Source organism: Anguilla anguilla, chromosome 1 (assembly GCF_013347855.1).
Source record: "Anguilla anguilla isolate fAngAng1 chromosome 1, fAngAng1.pri, whole genome shotgun sequence".
NCBI lineage: Eukaryota > Metazoa > Chordata > Actinopteri > Anguilliformes > Anguillidae > Anguilla > Anguilla anguilla.
Genome location: NC_049201.1, coordinates 38,097,637 through 38,115,761, shown reverse-complemented (window position 1 = coordinate 38,115,761; position 18,125 = coordinate 38,097,637). Strand labels below are relative to the sequence as shown.

The window sequence follows — 18,125 nt, the reverse complement described above, 5'->3', positions numbered from 1 at the left end:
CGAGGAGGTCCGGGATTCGGCTTGGCGTGGCGCTGAACGGAATTCCTCCGGTGTTGGCGGCGGAGCTGGGCTGGAGACTGGGAGGCCGGCGAAGGACGGGCTGGACTGGGAGGTTGGAGCTGGGGAGGTAACTGGGGAGAACAGGGGAACACGGAACAAGACGCAATGAAGACAACACGTAGGTTCAACAGACAGGGGAACACTGAACAAGGTGCATGAACAAACAGTCAGTGGCCAAAAGAACAGTGCAAGGTAAGGAAACCGAAGAAGGTGCAGAGAAACAGGGTACAGAAAAATAGTGCTAGGCTGGGTTTAAGCGCAATTCCAAGGTGTGAAGCTGGGCAACAAATCAACGATCTGGCAAAGGCAGAAACAAAAAGTGTGGCTTTATAGTCTGGTACTAATTGGAATTAATCAGGGAGGGTGTGAGGAATGCGACCTGAACGAGTGAGAAAATGGCTGAGGGCTGGAAGTCATTAGGGAGTGCATGGGGAAAGATCACGCCCACCCTGTGGGGAAAAGCAAAGACATGGTGAGGAACAAAGCACAAGGAACAGAAATAACAGGAACACAAGGAAAACCATATGACAACCGAAACACGGGGGCATGACATCGTCTGCTTTATATCTCAGATATTCAGCTAATTTGTATTCTAGTTTTATGGCTAGGTAGCAATTAAGCTTGCTTTGTGTTTTGGTTTGGGTGTTCCAATGTTACAGATAACAAGTTTTGTTTAACAGTTTGGTTTATTATCTCCGCCAGGCGTGAGCCTGGAGGGGATCATGCATTTGGTCGCGTGTGTGTGTGTATCTGTCCGCAGCTAATCTCGGATACTACTGGGCCGAGCAGCCTTATATTTGTTGTGCATGCTGACAGCAGGCCAAGGACCTAATTTGCAAATTAGTCAACGACAAGTATTTTATTTGAATTCATTTCCATCATTCTCCATTGTAAATAAGAATTTGTTCTTAATGACTTACCTGGTGAAATAAAGGTGAAATAAAATAAAATAGATTGAGTGCTAACTCCTCACTCCTCCTAACCGGCAGCTAGGGGCCGCAAGTGATCAACAACTGCTCCCAAATCGACAGACACGCCTGGCAGAGATCTGCACTCTACTGAGTGCACTCTTCTAGTTCTGATTTGTGTTTGGGAAGCACTGCTGGTCTGAGATATGTTTTTTTAAGGCATGAGATGATTAGTTAGTCTTAGTACCAGTCGATTAGTGGACTCTTTACAGGGTTCAGCTCTTGGGTTTGAAGTGCATGAGTTGTTTTAGTACTTGAATTGAGATGCATCCAGAATTTGAGTGCCTATCTTTGAATGTTAATTGCCCATAGAAACCGTCCTAATTCAGCCTTGTATGTATTGTTTGGTGTTTTTCTTGGCATTTTTTGGGTTAACTGTCAGGGCCCAGTTATGGTAGTACTGCTGTAGCAGATCCAGATGCTGCTGTAGCTCCTGTTCAGTGGGTGACAGCAGCACCAGGTCATCAGCATAGAGTTGGAATTTAATTTCCATCTTGTTTAGTGTTATGCCAGGGGCTATAGATTGTTCCAGTAACACCACTAACCAATTTATTTAGAAATTGCATAGAGTAGGGGACAAGTTACATCCCTGCCTAACACCTTGTCCTTGAGTGAAAAATTAACTTTTATTGCTAATTTCTACTCTGAATTTATTGTTTGCATATATTGATTTAATTATGTTGTAGACTTTACCCCCTACACCACTTTGGGGAATCTTAATTGTGTCTTATAATCGCATAATGGCTGTGTCATCTCGGTACAATGTTTCTAGCAGAACTATGACATTGTGACCAGAGATGTTTGTGAGGAAATCTAGGTTTGTGCTTTTGAGACCAAATGTTGTGGAGTACAAACCCTGAATATTCCAAGGGATAATCAATAATCATCTCATTCTCATAACAATTTCATTGATTGTAATTTTTTACAATAAAAACAATACAGATTAATTGGAAGGTAACAACAAACCAGTGACGATTTGTATTTTTTGCCAATAATGTCACAGGTAAGTTGTAATATTCGCACCTCTCATCTTTCCGAAGTCTGGATGATCTTGTTGTTTTTTTTACCAGGCAATACTTGAACATAGGTGGGCTGTGTGTCAAGGAATAGCATAACCTGCACTATGCTGTACTGTGATCCTCTCTTGTGGTCTGTGCCAGACTCCTTGTCTTGAGGCCTGGCTATGCTGGGCGGGGCTCTCTTGGGTGGAGCTCTGCTGGGCAGGGCCCTCATCTGTAATGGGTTGGCTGTGCTGGGCAGGGCCTTCCTCTGCCAGGGGTTGGCTATGCTGGGTGGGGCTCTGTTGGGTGGGCCCTTCCTCTGCAATGGGTGGTCTGTACTTTGCGGGCTCTGTTAGGTGGTACCTTCCACTGTGATGGGTGGGCTGTGCGTCGTGTTCTCTGGTGGTCATGCACTGATCCTCTGATGGGGTGAAGGGTAGAAGATTTCAAGCTGGGTATTACTCCCCTCAGGTCCTCTAAAATATCCAGACACTGCTCTGGACCAGGTGTGGGTTTTTTTTTGTTGATCATTTCACAAGGGATGTTCTTCTGTGGCAGAGGAGAAGTGATATTGGCCTTGGGGTTCTCTCCCTGCGTGCTTTTGGAGCCACCTCTCTGTCTCTCTCTCTGTCTCTGAGAGGTCGTATGTGCAGAGGGCTCTCACTTTTTTTTGGCTGTGTGCTAAGTGTTTTAAGTGTTTTGTACTTTGGGATGAGGCACAGGAAGTTGTTAGGTTATTCCGGCTTGGCATGTGGACACTCCAGCGGAGGAAGGTGGTGGAGGGGAGGAGCAGATGACACTTCGTAATGGAGTTAGGTGTTTCCCAGACTCAGATACCTTCGTGGAAGATGTGTTGCTTGTTGTCAGCCAACAGGTAGAGGGTAAGAATCTTGGTTATGCCTCGAGGATGAACCAGGCAGTGGTTGTTTTCTTTAAAAAAAAGGACATTTTAGTCAACGGGCTATTGGTAGCAGTGTTATGGTGAAAGGGAAACTACAGACTGTGTCTCTGTTGGCAGCACCCGCTATGAGGGTGACTGTGTCTAATGTTCCCCCGTTCACTAAGGATGAGACGCTGATGAGGGAATTATCACAGTTTGGAAAGTTTGCGAGCGGTTTTAAATTTATTTTGTTGGGGTATAAGAATCAGTATTTGAAACATGTTCTATCGCTAAGGAGACATGTGTTAATATATATATAAACCTGGAGCAGACTTTGAATTTATGTTTTTATTAAAAGCATGGAGAATGCTCTTATGCTGTTTATACTACTTCAGACAGCTTGTGCTGTTTTGAGTGTGGTGAGATTGGGCATAAGTAGTTTGCCTGAACGCAGAGAAAAAAATATGTTGCGGCCTCTGGAAGTGGTAATGCACCTGATCACGCTTCTGAAGGAGGCTAGGAGAATGATGCATCCATAATGGAGGAGAGAGATGTTTCAGATGAGGGAATGGGGGAAGGGGATATGAGTTTAGGGGGTAGTAGGGCTGGGGTAGATGAAAGAGGTAGTCTGGGCCTGATGACTAGTTTGGTAAGTGATGTGGTAGGTGCAGGATGTGGAGAGCAGTGGGAAAACAGTAGAGTGCAGCAGTCTGTAGTGGCAGGGGTGTGGTAAGGTGGATCTGACAGAAATAGATGAAAGATCTGGACGGATTGAGGTGGAGGAAAGAAAGCGGAGGAAGAGCTGGGGTACAGGGGAACCTGGGGTTACACAGACTCAAGGGAAGAGACTTGCAGGAGTTCAGAGGGAGTTGTCTGGGGGACAAGTGGGCTCTACACAGACTGGGGAATCAGAAAGCGAGTGGGATGAGAAATAAATGGGAGAATTTGGAGATGCTGAACTATCAGCAAGCCAGGGAAGTGAGAGTGAGGTATATTCTTGGGAGGACATTGATAATTTTCTGGCAAAAACAAAAAATATGATGAATGTTGAGCTGTCTGAATATTTTCTGGATGCAAAAACATTCCTTAGGTCAGTGAGGCATGTGTTGGGTGGACAGAGGCTTTCCTTCGACACAGGGGTGACTCCAAATAGGAAGTTTAGGCAGGAGAAAATTGGCTGCAGCAGTGAGAAGGGATATCAGCTCACTAGAATGATCATGGTTTGGTTTGGCATGTCATATGGTCCACTGGGGCTTGCACTGTCTTTTCTTTTTTGTTTCTCTTCCTCCCTTTCCTTGTGGAGGATTTAAAGATTGCTTTTCTTAATATAAATGGTGCCAGAGACCAGGGAACAAGGGGTTTGTTATTGGAATTTGTAAAACAGAAAAATGTTAATTGTGCTATTTTTACAGGAAACACATAGTGATGCTGCTAATGAGGTGGATTGAAGGGTTTGCTGGAATGGAGCCCAGGTTTTTAGTCAAGGCACTAACATAAGTGCAGGAGTGGCAGTATTATTTTCACCAAATCTTGCAGTTAATAAAATCTCTCAGAAGGATATTTGTAAAGGCAGACTACTGCAGGTTAAAGCCAAAATTAAGAGCCAAGAATTTATATACACTCACCGGCCACTTCATTAGGTGACAGGAGTGGCACCCGGTGTGGTCTTCTGCTGCTGTAGCCCATCTGCTTTAAGGTTTAACATGGTGTGCCTTCAGAGATACTCTTCTGCATACCTCGGTTGTAACGAGTGGTTATTTGAGTTACTGTTGCCTTTCTATAAGCTCTAACCAGTCTGGCCATTCTCCTCTGACCTCTGCCATCAACAAGGAATTTTCGCCCAGAGAACTGCCACTCACGGGATATTTTCTCTTTTTCGGACCATTCTCTGTAAACCCTAGAGATGGTTGTGCGTGAAAATCCCAGTAGATCAGCAGTTTCTGAAATACTCAAACCAGCCCATCTGGCACCAACAACCATGCCACGTTCAAAGTCACTTAAATCACCTTTCTTCCCCATTCTGATGCTTGGTTTGAAGTTCAGCAGATCGTGTTGACCATGTCTACATGCCTAAATTCATTGAGTTGCTGCCACGTGATTGGCTGATTAGATATTTGCGTTAACGGGTCCAGTTTACAGTTGAACAGGTGTACCTAATGAACTGGCCGGTGAGTGTATATTTAATTGTACTATCAATCCGCATATGGATAGGATGGGGGAGGAGCCACTGCTTACTTAACCCTCTGGGGACTGAGGGTAAATTGAGGAACACTAGTGATTGTGCCATGCTCTGACATTTGTGTACATTTCATCAACTTTATATACAGTGATTCCAAAGTGTTTCATATCTTTGTTTTCAGCACAAACTCAGCTACAATAATATGGTAGCAGTAAATAGGTCATAATCATATGTGGATTGTAAATTGCTCTAAAAACACACAAACTGTAAACAGTAGTTTTGAGCATGCACATGAATGCTGTAATAACACACACTAAACAATAGTAACAAAGTTTTTGGATCACTGAAATTTGTTCATCAAGGTCTTGGGTATCAAAAGTTGACAAAATATTTTAGCAAATCCAATGAGAAATATATAATAAATTGCTAAAAGTTAGTGTTGTGACTTCTATTTTTCAACATCAGGTGACAATGGGAGGGCTAATGGCCTTTCTGTAATGAATATCTATGCGGTAAGAGGACCTGCTAGCTAAGTAGACTATTCACACCTGGCCTCATGCCTCCCCACCTCTAAGACAAAGGCCTCTAAGCCTCTTAGCTGGTGGTCAACTAGGCTGTGTTTCCTGAGCAGCATCTCAGTAAATATAATAAAAACAAAATTGTAAGGAAATGTGACATCAAATCAAACTTTATTTATATACCACATTTCGTTCAATAGGTGCAAATTAAATTTGCTTTACAAAAATAACAATGACAAGAGCAACAACAATATAAAATAAAAGAATGGTCTATCCAGTCACATATTTACAAATAACGCAAGCCACCAATGATACTGAAACCACTGTTTAGCTAAGTCTGTTTGTCTGTCTGTTCAGCTAAGTGTTGGTAAAATAAAAATAAAATGGTTAGGAAATGTGACATAGTTACAGCATATACGAACAAAGAGCTCTGCCTACTACTTCTAACATAACCAGACGCAGAGGTAACCTATTTTGAGATGCAATGGGTAGAACCGTTCATAAATTCAGAACAGAGTGCGGGAATTTACACATGTGCATTGCTGAATATTTCTACAAATACACAGAGAAGTTGCAATTCAGCACACATATTTACAAATATGATCGTAAGAATAGTTGATTCTCAGTTCGCTGTTCAAAATGACAACACTCTTCATCGGTATCGGGACCTGAACAACTCGTTTGCGTCTTCATCGTCGCTCTCCCACAAGGCATGAAGCGTGTCAAGTCCAGTAATCCGTGGCATTTTCCAAAATTAAACGAAATGTTTACCTCAAAAGAAGTGAATTAGGCTACGCTTTGAAATTTCATCCTGCTTTCGCAGGCTTGGCATTTCTCACATGGAACTCGCATCGCCCCTCTCTTAGTCCCCTTCTATGGAGAATAATTATAATGCCGTTAACATGCGATTCGGGCGGACTTCCTGCTGAGCGAAATTCACATAGTAATGAGTAAGGATTAACGAAGCATACATGGTCTAATTAATCAAATTAACAACAAACATTTCATATAACAAATTCATATTATTTGCCAATGGGCGCATTGGAAAGTCGCAATTCTAAGGTTTCTGTGAATGTTTTTTTTTTTGCGTCTGTATGATAACAGCACGTGAAGTTAATCATCCAAATAGAAACGAAAGTTAATTTCATCTTGTCGAGCTCTGCCGGCGGAGGTCCCGACCCAAGAGGGTTAACTGCAGAGGCTAGCAGAGTGATGAAAAGGCTGGAGAGCAGCATAGAAGAGGCTGAGAAGCAGCTTATTGAATGCAATACAGCTGTTAATCAGTGGGAAATAGAGGGTTTAAAGAGAAATTTGGGTCTGTCTCTCCAGGAATGAGCAAAAGGGGCTATTGTAAGAGCTAGATTCTCTATATTAAATTAAATGGATGCACCGACCTCATTTTTCTTTGGCCTGGAGAGAAGGCGGGGGGAAGACAGACATAAGAATTGCTTGCAGCTGATTGGCTGATTGGAAGGTTATATCAATGGTCAGTGAAATGCAGGAAGGGGGCTGTAAATTTTTATGAGGAATTATATGCTGCTGATCGATGTGCCCCGGTTTGTACTGATGTTTGTACAGAAAAATTTGTATAAGACTTCACCGGCTCAATGGGCTGAAATGGACTCCCCCATCACTTTTCATGAACTGAGTGAAGCTGCGGCTCAGGTGGCCTTGGGTCGAGCCCCAGGGGTCAATATTGTCCATTATGTCATGGGTGGGGGGTGTAATTGTAGATGAGACTGCAGGGAGGGAGGCGTGTTAAATGAACGACCAGAGCGACAATGGTGGCGCTGCGAAACTCCGTATTCAGCATAGTTGTCGTGTGTCGTCTACTAATGAAACTAAAACAACACGTTTCTGTTTTTAATTCATACTTTGGTTGCAGTAGCACTGAATGTCTGAGTTCTGTAATCTCGGCACGCTGGCGTGCCGACCACTAGGGGCTTTGCGCTAAGAGGTTAAGAGGGCGAAGGGAAATGCCTTGTATGCTGCAGTTGTTAAAATCAGGAACATTAGGGCCCTACGAGATGTTAAGGAGCATCAGTGGCAGGGTTACCTGAGGGGACAGAGCATGGCAGGGTTTAGATCAGGGGTGGGGAACTTTTGACTAGCAGGCCGTATACGGCCTTCCAGTCAATATCACATGGCCCGCTGGATGTCTCCTATATTTGATATGGCCACTGTATTTTTCCTATTTTGAAAAAAATAATTAAATAGTTGGTTATAACATAACAGCAACTGGCAAAACAAAATGAAACTTTGCCTTTGAAGATGATGAAATATGAAAGACAGTAAAACAGCAACAGTTTCATCATCCAAATAAAATCTAGCAATGTGACTCGTGCAAGCCATCAAGTAGTCATATCTCAAGTGTACAGTTTAATTGGGAAAATGGCAAAGCGAAAAAAAAGATGATGCTGAGGGTTGTGTTTTTCAAGAGAAATGGATGGAGGATTACATTTTTGTGGAAATGAAAAGCAAGCCCTTTGCTTAATTTGTGGAGAAGCTCTTGCCATTCTCAAAAAGAGCAATTTTGAGAGACATTACACCTGCAGATATGCAAGTAATGCTACTCTTAAAGGAATGGTGCGAGCTGAGAAAATCAAGGCGTTGAGGAATAATCTCGCTGCACAACAAGCGTCTTTCCTGCGGCCTAAAAAGGAGCTGGACTGCGTCACAGAAGTTATGTGGTGTGTGAACTGATTGGTAAAAGACTGAGGCCGTATTCCTAAGGCAAATTTGTAAAGGAGTGCATTGTTGCTACTGCGCAAATACTTGCTCCAGAAAAACAAACTGAAATTGTCACTCTATTTAAAGTCAGTGCTGCTGATGTGCTGGAGTGCATGCAGCTAGAGATCATTGAACTGCAGAACAACTGTCAGCTAAAGGCCAGACACAGCAACATAGATCTGCTCGATTTCTACAAGCAAAACATAAGCATTTACAAATTTCCGAATTTGATATACCGCTGTGAACAGTTCTTCTCCAAGCTCTCATTTGCAAAGGATAGACTACGTTCCAGACTGACAGACATCAGCTTGGAGAGCCAGCTTCATGTGGCAACAACATAAGTGCCACAAAACACACACAAAGTGTAGTCAACCATCACATAGAAATTAAGGTATGTTTCAGTTTTAGATCAAGTTTACATATGAACATTCAGTCAGCATAACATGAAAAAAATGTCTGTAATTAACATGAGAGTTCATAGCAGTCTATGGCCCACTGTTGTATATGCAAATGTTAATCTGGCCCCAGACAGGAAAAACGTTCCCCACCCCTGGTTTAGATGGAGGGTGCTGTTCAAACCCCCCTCTGCCCAAGTGGTCAGGGGAGTTCAATGGAGGATAATACATGCGGCTCTGGTGACTAACACCTTTCTGTCCTTGGCTGGACTCAAATATGCAGGAGGGGTGCCCATTTTGTAGTGTGTCTGTAACAGTTGTGCATGTTTGGACTGTAACCGTTTATCTATTGTCTTTGCTTTGCTTAATGTGCTCTGTGGGAGGATGGGAGTGGTTTTTACAGTGGGGCTGTACATACTGGAGGCAATGTAGTCGGAAAGGACAAAAGCAAAAAGTGTGTTGTTTAATTTCCTTTTTGGTCAAGCAAAGTTGGCTACATGGCACTCAAGAAGAAATTAGTTATGGGCCTGAGGATCCGGTTTTAATGTTCAGGGCCCAGGAGTTCAAAACTTTTTTATCTAAACCAGGTCCGATCAGATTTTGAAATCCCGTATTTTCTGATCCAGGATCAGACAACTCAGCCAGATTTTGTCCCGGTATTTCAAAGCAATTCAGGATAGGATCATCCTGATCCAGATTCAGACTTTTCAAGATTACCAGATCCTGATTATCAGTGCTTTAAAGCACTGGAACATTACTGAGAAAGATTACGATTTTCTAACCTTCAAATTATATATAATATTCGGGGGGCTTTAAAGGTGCAATATGTAACTTTTTGAGTGTCAATTTTTATGGCCATACAAATGTAAACATATATATATATATTTTTTTACATATAAAACTATCTTTTAGCTCTGACAGCTCTTGATGCAAGGAATAGCAGTTTGCAAGTGCTAACATTTTTGTATTTGATCTAAAGCCATAAAAGGTTTGTTTCTAAATATTAAAGCAAAACAGGCCTGTATTTTGATAAACTTATTATTTGGTTAAATGCGCTGTTCTGAGAGGTAGGCTAGAGGCCACTGTAAATGTGACAGAAAAAAGTAAATAAAACTTTTGCAGCCATTGAGCCTACAAACAATGTATTATTTTAATTTACAAACTCTACCATCTTTTTATATTGAAATGTATTTTGAAATGAATTGAATACTATATTTTGTTTTGGTAATCCACTCTAAATCCACCCTTCTACTGGGATCAAGGTAATCCTGATTTTTTGGATCAAAATGATCACAATCATTTTTGAACTACGCATTTTGAAGATTTGATCCAGATTAAAGCTAGGATTCGATTACTTGATCTGATCGGATTCCAAAGTGATCCCAATCCTGTTTTTTGGTTTTGAACTACCCATTTGCAGGATTTAATCCAATCCGATAGTCAAAATCTGATCAGATCACTTTTGAACTCCTGGGCCCAGGGGATTGGTCTCTGTGTGCCTTAGGACAGAGTATGAGTTTTATAGTTTTGTTAATGATCTTGATTTCAGAATGTTTTGTGTGTAGATGGGGCTGCTTACATGGTCGGGGATGGGGAACTGTTCATATGTATTTAAGTAGAGTAGCCAGGGTTACTTTGGGGATAGAAATGAAAGGTTGTCAACAGTGTCAAGTATTTTCTAGTAGAGACTGTTCATCATGTGTAATGATGTATGGTTTTTCCATGCTACCTATGGGTTATCTAAAGGGCTGTTGGTGTGCTGTGTGGTTGGGTGTTTACAAGGTGCAGGTGTGTGTTGGTTATAAGTGTGGGGGTGGGAAGGGGGATTCATTTATATTTGCTTCTTTGTAGGTCTCTCTCTCTATGCCTGTGCTGGGTGTTTGGGTTTGTTTTCTGTTGTGGGGTCTTTTTTTTTTGAACAATGTCTCAATAAAAGCGGTTTTAAAAATCTCTCTCTCTCTCTCTCTCTCTCTCTCTATTCAATTCAATTCAAATAAGCTTTATTGGCATGAAGTACATATTTATACATATTGCCAAAGCGTAGCTACAACAAACAATAAACATGTGAACAGAGTACAAAGATGTGTGTTTGCATGGTATTTTTGTATGTTAGCAGGTGTAATGTCAAGTGTAAATTTGGTGAAACAGTGAATATATAATTTAACAATAATTAAGAAAACTATACAAAAATTAATTTAAAAAAAAAATATTATTATTATTATTTTGTAATTGCTCATGTGTTATAATTACTTACTGTCCCTCATTTTGTGGCAAGTGGCAGTGTATTGCGCAGCCAAAGCCACACATTCTCTCCTCTCCTCTCCCCCAAGAAGAATGGCATCTTCTCTACCTCTGGTAGTGTCTCAAATTGAGGGCAGATTTCTTTTATTTTGAAGAAGTATTGTCTTCTTGCCTCACTGTATTTTTCACATTGTGTCAGGAAATGCAGCTCTGTCTCCACTGCCCCCTGATTAAGAAAACTATACAAAAATTAATTTTAAAAAAATTATTATTATTATTATTATTATTTTGTAATTGCTTATGTGTTATAATTACTTACTGTCCCTCAGTTTGTGGCAAGTGGCAGTGTATTGCGCAGCCAAAGCCACACATTCTCTCCTCTCCTCTCCCCCAAGAAGAATGGCATCTTCTCTACCTCTGGTAGTGTCTCAAATTGAGGGCAGATTTATTTTATTTTGAAGAAGTATTGTCTTCTTGCCTCACTGTATTTTTCACATTGTGTCAGGAAATGCAGCTCTGTCTCCACTGCCCCCTGATCGCAGTGGGAGCACAGCCTGTCCTCTCTGGGCAGCCAGGTCTGCCGGTCGGTGTCTACTGGTCTCATTGGCCAGGTTGTGATCACTGAGTCTATATTTTTTGTTTCTTTCACCGTGGTCAGGTAATCTGCCACAGTGTACTCTCTTTTTAGTGCCCGATAGCATTCTAATTTGCTTTGTGTTTTTGTTTGTGTGTCCCAATAGGTGATGTAATTTTCTTTATGTTTTGCTATAATTTGGTTGACTCTAATTAATTGTATAGAGCTGTCTTGAGGCAGCTTTGTGTTAGGGGTGGTTAGTGAACTAAGCCTCAAGACTAGCTGGCTGAGGTGGCTCTTCTCTGGGCTCATCTCTTGGTATTTCAGGGCCTTGTAATGATACGAGTGGGGGTCGCTGTTTTTGATGTGATTCCAAATTTAACTGCCCTTTTTGGATGTTAATCAATAGTGGATATTGGCCTAATTCTGCCCTGCATGCATTGTTTGGTACTTTTCTCTGGGCATGGAGGATGTTTTTACAAAGTTCTGCATGCAGGGTTTCTATGGGGTGTTTGTCCCATTTTGCAAAGTCTTGTTCTGTGAGCGGACCCCACACTTCACTGCCATATAATGCAATTGTTTGAATCACTGATTGGAATATTTTAATCCAAATTTTGATTGGCAGTATAATTTGGGTATTTCTCTTTATGGCATAGAATGCCCTGCGTGCTTTCTCCTTCAGTTCATTTACCGCCAAGTTAAAGCTTCCTGTTGAGCTTATTTTCAGGCCTAAATAAGTGAACTGTTAGTGTTTTCTATTGTTTTATTTGCTAATGTGAATCTGTATTTGTTTCCCTGAGGTCTGGATCTTCTTTGAAATATCATAATTTTGGTTTTAGTCATAATCACTGTCAGGGCCCAGGCTTGACAGTGTTTCTGTACCAGGTGCAGGCTCTGCTGCAGTCCATGCTCAGTGGGTGAGGTCCAGGTCATCTGCATAGAGAAGGAATTTGATTTCTTTATCATCAAGGGTGAGTCTAGGTGCTGCAGATTGTTCCAACACCGTCGCCAATTCATTGAAATAAATGTTGAACAGAGTTGGACTCAAGCTGCAGCCCTGCCTCACTCCTCGCCCCTGGGAGAAGAATTACGTTCTTTTGTGTCCAATTTTGACTCTGCATTTATTTCCGGTGTACATTGATTTGATTATTTCATAGACTTTACCCCCTACACCACTTTGGATAAGTGTGTAGAACAAACCATTGTGCCAAATATAATTAAAGGCCTTCTTGAAATCTATAAGACAGGCAAAAACTTTGTTTTTATTTTTGTTAACGTGTTTTTCTACTTGTGTGTGTCGGGTGTAAATATGATCAGTTGTACGGTGTTTAGGTAGAAATCCAATTTGACTTTTACTCAAGACATTGTGCTATGAAGACATTCTAGAAGCCGTGTGTATATTATGCTACATAGAACCTTCCCCAGATTACTATTCACACAAATGCCTCGGTAGTTATTGGGGTCTAATTTGTCTCCACTTTTAAATATAGGGGTAATTAATCCTTGATTCCAGATGTCAGGGAAAAGACCCATGCTCAGAACCAAATTGAATAGCTTTAAAATTGCCCTTTGTTGTTTTTGGTTGCTGTATTTTAGCATTTCATTCAAGATGCCATCTAGCCCGCTAGCTTTTCCAGATTGGAGCACGTGAAGTTTTTCAATCAATTCCTGCTCAGTGATTGGGGTGTCCAACGGATTATGATTGTTTTCAATGCTTAATTCGAGTTTGTTTAATTTTTTGATTTTAATGTGATATACTTTTATATAGATTTTCAAAATTATCTTTCCATATGTTACCATTTTGGATGGCCAATTCCTCTTGTTTTGTTTTGTTTAATTTTTTCCAGTTTTCCCAAAATCTGTTAGAAATGATGGACTCCTCAATTACTGTCAGTTGTGCCCATTTGTGTTGCTCTTTTTTGGTTCTGAGGGTGTGCTTATAGTGTTTCAATGTCTCAGAGTAAGTAAGGTGTAAATCTGGGTTTGATCTCTGTTTCTGATTAGATATTTGTCTAATTTATTTGCAATCTTTGTCAAACCATGTTTCAGCTTTGATATGTTTAGGGGAATTGCATTTTTTCTTTAAATTTGATATCAAAGCTGCCTTTTCAAATATGTTATTTACATTGTTGACTGCCAGATTTAGTCCTTCTTTATTCTGAGGGTATGTAGTAACCAGAAAGGTATCCAATAGTGTTTGAATTTCTTGATCATTGATTGCTTTCTGACATTCTTCTGTGCTGTTTGGCTCCCATCTGTATGATTGGTTGATGTTGTACAGCTTACTGGGAGGGATATGGGTGCTGGTGTTAGGTTCTGTCCTTTTGAGACTGTGATTTGACTGTGGTCGGACAGAGGGGTTAGTGGCTTGACGGTAAATGCTATGAGAGAGAATGGATCTAGGTCTGTGACCGCATAATCTACTGTGCTGTTACCAAGAGATGAGCTGCAGGTGCAGGTGCATGGTAGGATAAGAGTCACCTCGTATCCTACCATTGACAATATATAGACCCAGGTCATGACAGAGCTGCAGTAGATGTCTGCCATTTTTATTTATATGGTGGTCAGAGTTATTTCTGGGTAAGTTTGTGACATTGATAAGTACATTTTGTCCAAATATGTGCTTGTTCCCATCCTCATTGATAAAGTCAGGCTCTCTCTCTCTCTCTCTCTCTCTCTGTTTGTTCTGTCTAATGGCCATTCATTTTTTCCTCAGATAATTCCAACTGAACCTATTGAGTATTTATCCTAAGGAGCCTTATATCTAATATCTCATTGTTCAGTTGTTCAATTCAGTTGCATTCGGTGAACTTTCTTTGGAGTGATGTAAGTATTTTCCTTTGAGTTTTGAAACACATAGAGTTGCAGCTACGTGATACAGTTAAGTGGAGAACCACTTACAGCATCTGTTATTTGAAGTGACAGATCAGGCAGCATTGATGCATTTTCTTTCTGTTGCAGCTAAGGCAGAAACACACAGCTTGTTTTACTGTGAATACTGAGTGATCCCAATTGCTGTTTTTCTGTTAGGTGAAGCTGTGTGATTTTGGCTTTGCTCGCATCATTGGTGAGAAGTCTTTTCGACGGTCAGTAGTTGGAACCCCAGCCTACCTGGCCCCAGAGGTCCTGCGGAATAAGGGCTATAACCGCTCACTGGACATGTGGTCCGTGGGCGTCATAGTCTATGTTAGCCTGAGCGGGACTTTTCCCTTCAATGAAGATGAAGACATCCATGACCAGATCCATAATGCTGCCTTCATGTACCCACCCAATCCCTGGAAGAAGGTCTCCCAGGAAGGTCAGTGTAATTCCATATTTCTGTATGACTTTCCCCTTATTCGATTGCATATTGATTTTATTTCTGATTGATTGTGTACAAGCCAGAGACTGCAGATTATGGCCTTTTTATGGTTTTTACATCTGTTGAACTAATTTTATCTAATTTTCACAACCAGGAAATCCTTCATTACCTTGATAATTTAAAGATGTCATCTGAAATGTAAGTGGTTTGTCATTTTTAGAATGCTGTATGAACTACCAGACAGTAATGCAATACCCACCCTGTATGACTAATAATGGTAATAACTGTACATTCATGATTGAGGATTTGTTTGGAAAGACCTTAAATTTAGACTCTGCATGAAGGAGGACAATTGTCTGTGGCAGTATGCAATTCCCTGTTATTAAATGCCAATGTTTTTACAGGGTCAGAGTTCAGGAGTTCACCTCATTTCCCAGCCTTGGTTTTTTGGTACTCGAAATCAGGTCCACTTCATGTGCTTCTTCTCCTAAACAGTTGAAGCCTTTTTTCCACCTGTGGATCATATTTGTTTTTATAAAGCCAGTCTTACATTGAAGCCATGTCATTAATTTCACCCTGAACCCTTGTTTAAACACTCCATACTTAAACACACTTAAACATCAACCTATTAAAAAAAAAAAACATTTGGATGTGTCCTAGGCAAATAGTCAACAGTAAAATCCGCAGAGCATATATATTAAAGCAATTGAGTATTAATCTGGATTACTTTTACCTGTGCACAGCTGCTGAGTTCTGGGTCAAGCTTCACGCCCTACATGTGAATCCCCAAGACTGTGACTCAATAAGACTGGCCCACAAACAGCCTGCAAGGCTGTTCTGCAGCACTCCAGCAAACCTAAATCATTTTGCTAAAGATCCTTCCATTATTGTTTTAGCCTACTGGTGTGAGTAATGCCAAAAAATGGTTTTACTATAGAGGAGACTATAGGTCAGGAATCCCAAGAGAAAATGAGTAGTGTGTCACCCTGGTGCTACTCCTGACATGCTGTTTGCTTTGCTCATTACCTCTCTGCTGGATTTTGGCTGACCCTTCTCAGAGAGTCCTCTGGCTGTTTGTTTTGTTGTTCTAGCAATTGACCTCATTAACAACTTGCTTCAAGTCAAGATGAGGAAACGGTACAGTGTGGACAAGTCCCTCAGCCATCCCTGGCTACAGGTGAACATATCATATTTACTTTCTGGATGTGATGTGGAAACTTCATGTGGCAATGTGATGTGGCAACTCTTGGGTCAGGGCAATCAAGACTTTTAGAAGAAGTAGTATATTGTTCTGGGTATAGATATAAAATATGAATACGTTAGATTAGGCTCAGGTAAGAAAAAAGCCTTTGCTGTTTTTGTAAAACAAAAAATGTAAATATGTCTCATATGTAAGTCCATATAAAAGCAGTCATCTGAGGAAACAGCCATATGAAGCCCTAGGAGACAGTTATTCACATTGTTTCTCTTTTGCTGCCTCTTTGTGAATTGTTGTCTCTTGCTGTCAAACAGCACCAGAATGGTCCAGCTCTTTCACACTGTGTCTGTTTCTTAAACAAGTCTGACATGCTGATATACAAGCTTCAATATCCTAGTGACTGTGTGACACAGGAACTCATCTGAACAGTGGGCTATAAAAGACCTATGAACTGAATCACGTCCTGTAATGTGTGCTAGGCTGTGCTAGAGAACAGGACCTAGGTCCTCCTGAAATTTATATTACCTGTCATCATCATGCAAATGTGATGTAGCCCAGACCACATGTCTGCTGGGGAATCAATCAGGCTGTGACTCATTGCCTATATCAGGATTGGTACCAGGCAACTTGTGTTATTCTTGTTTGCAGATAACACTCTCCAAACGCAAAATGTTTCATCTTAATCAGATTCTACACTATTTCAGCTCATTTAATTTTCAGCTCATTTGGTTATCCACAGCTCTATGCACACCCTTGAGCTTCATAAGCCCATGTGCTTAACTGCACAGGCAATATTCCCACAGATTGCACTTGCTAGTTTCCGGGGCTATATTTTATATATAAACCTGACACAGACAGTTTTGTGAGCCGAGATTCCCTGTGTACTGCTCCTGTCTCCAGGACTACCAGATGTGGCTGGACCTGCGAGGTCTGGAGTGTAAAATGAGTGAGCGTTACATCACGCACGAGAGCGACGACACACGCTGGGAACACTTCGCCGAGCAACATGATCTGCAGTACCCCGCCCACCTGGTCAACCCCCATGCTGATGTCAGTGAGGGGGTGGAGCCCAAGGAAGCAGAGATGAGGATGCTCAGCGACAGAATCCATATCCTGTAAAAGTGATACCACCCCTTTTGGACTGTCTGACTCTGCCTTCTGGAACTGTTACCCCACCTCCTTAGGTCAGTTTGTTTCTACCCACCAAGTAAGGGCGGTGGTCCAAAACTACCATCTGCAAATGGATGACTTGCTGTAGGATTGTCTGTCCCTGCCTTCTGAGTCAGAGAGGACAAACCCCACCCTCGATCTGCCCTACTGAGGATGGGCTTACACATCACAAGAAGGCTAGCTCTGCAGTGACCTTCTAAGCACCCAGTAAAAGTTTGTTTCTGGACACTGCATATCCTGATGGCACAAGTTTTCTCAATGCTCAACTGTGTAAAATGCAGGAGAGATGGCTTTCCCTGAGGCTCTAAGCCTGTGACTTATGTGTCAGACAAATGCACCAGCACAAATGGTAACTGGGTGGTATTAGGCCCAATGCCTGGTGCTCATAGGTCTCAATTTCACTTCTACTGTGCTACCCACCCCCATCTCTCTCTTTGTGTCTCTCTCTCTGAGAGATTGGACATCTGGGCCTTTGGTATTTGGCCTTGTCAGAAATAGCAGAATGTGTGTGCTGTTCAGAGGGCTGCCTGTGCTCCCTCTACTGCTGCCATTGCTGTCTTGTTCTCTCATGCTTTCTTCATGGAATGTAAACAATGGAAATAAAATAATGTATCTTTAAGTGTGATATAATTAAGAATCACTTGTAACGTATGGCTTGTCGTTACCTAATATTTCTGATGATTATTAACCTGCACTCAAGAATAATTAAATTACCGGTGCTGCAATATCCCAAAATGACATAAAATAAAGAGAAACGGGAGTGCGCACTCACATTTAACGAAAGTGATCAAAAAATGTATCCCTTGGCAACTTAAGACTTCTTCATACTTATTTAGATTTTATTTGCGAACATGAAAATAGACAGACATGTTTCGGCCTAAGCCGTCTTCAGTGTCTAAATTGTTAGATT

The 18,125-nt window shown here is 41.4% G+C and overlaps 1 protein-coding gene across 5 annotated transcripts in view; it reads left to right on the top strand.

The window, feature by feature from the left end:
• Positions 1-17,866, top strand: part of prkd1 (protein kinase D1) — a 350,415-nt gene extending 332,549 nt beyond the window's left edge. For 4 of the 5 annotated variants that reach the window (XM_035429543.1, XM_035429570.1, XM_035429561.1 and 1 more), the window contains 3 exons: positions 14,577-14,844; positions 15,939-16,024; positions 16,946-17,866. In XM_035429543.1, coding sequence (XP_035285434.1) covers positions 14,577-14,844; positions 15,939-16,024; positions 16,946-17,164 — 573 coding nt within the window. In that variant the 3' untranslated portion in view covers positions 17,165-17,866. Of the gene's footprint in view, positions 1-14,576; positions 14,845-15,001; positions 15,913-15,938; positions 16,025-16,945 lie in introns of those variants that run through there. The other variant, XM_035429579.1, reaches the window with a different exon arrangement.
• The last annotated feature ends 259 nt before the right edge of the window (positions 17,867-18,125 follow it).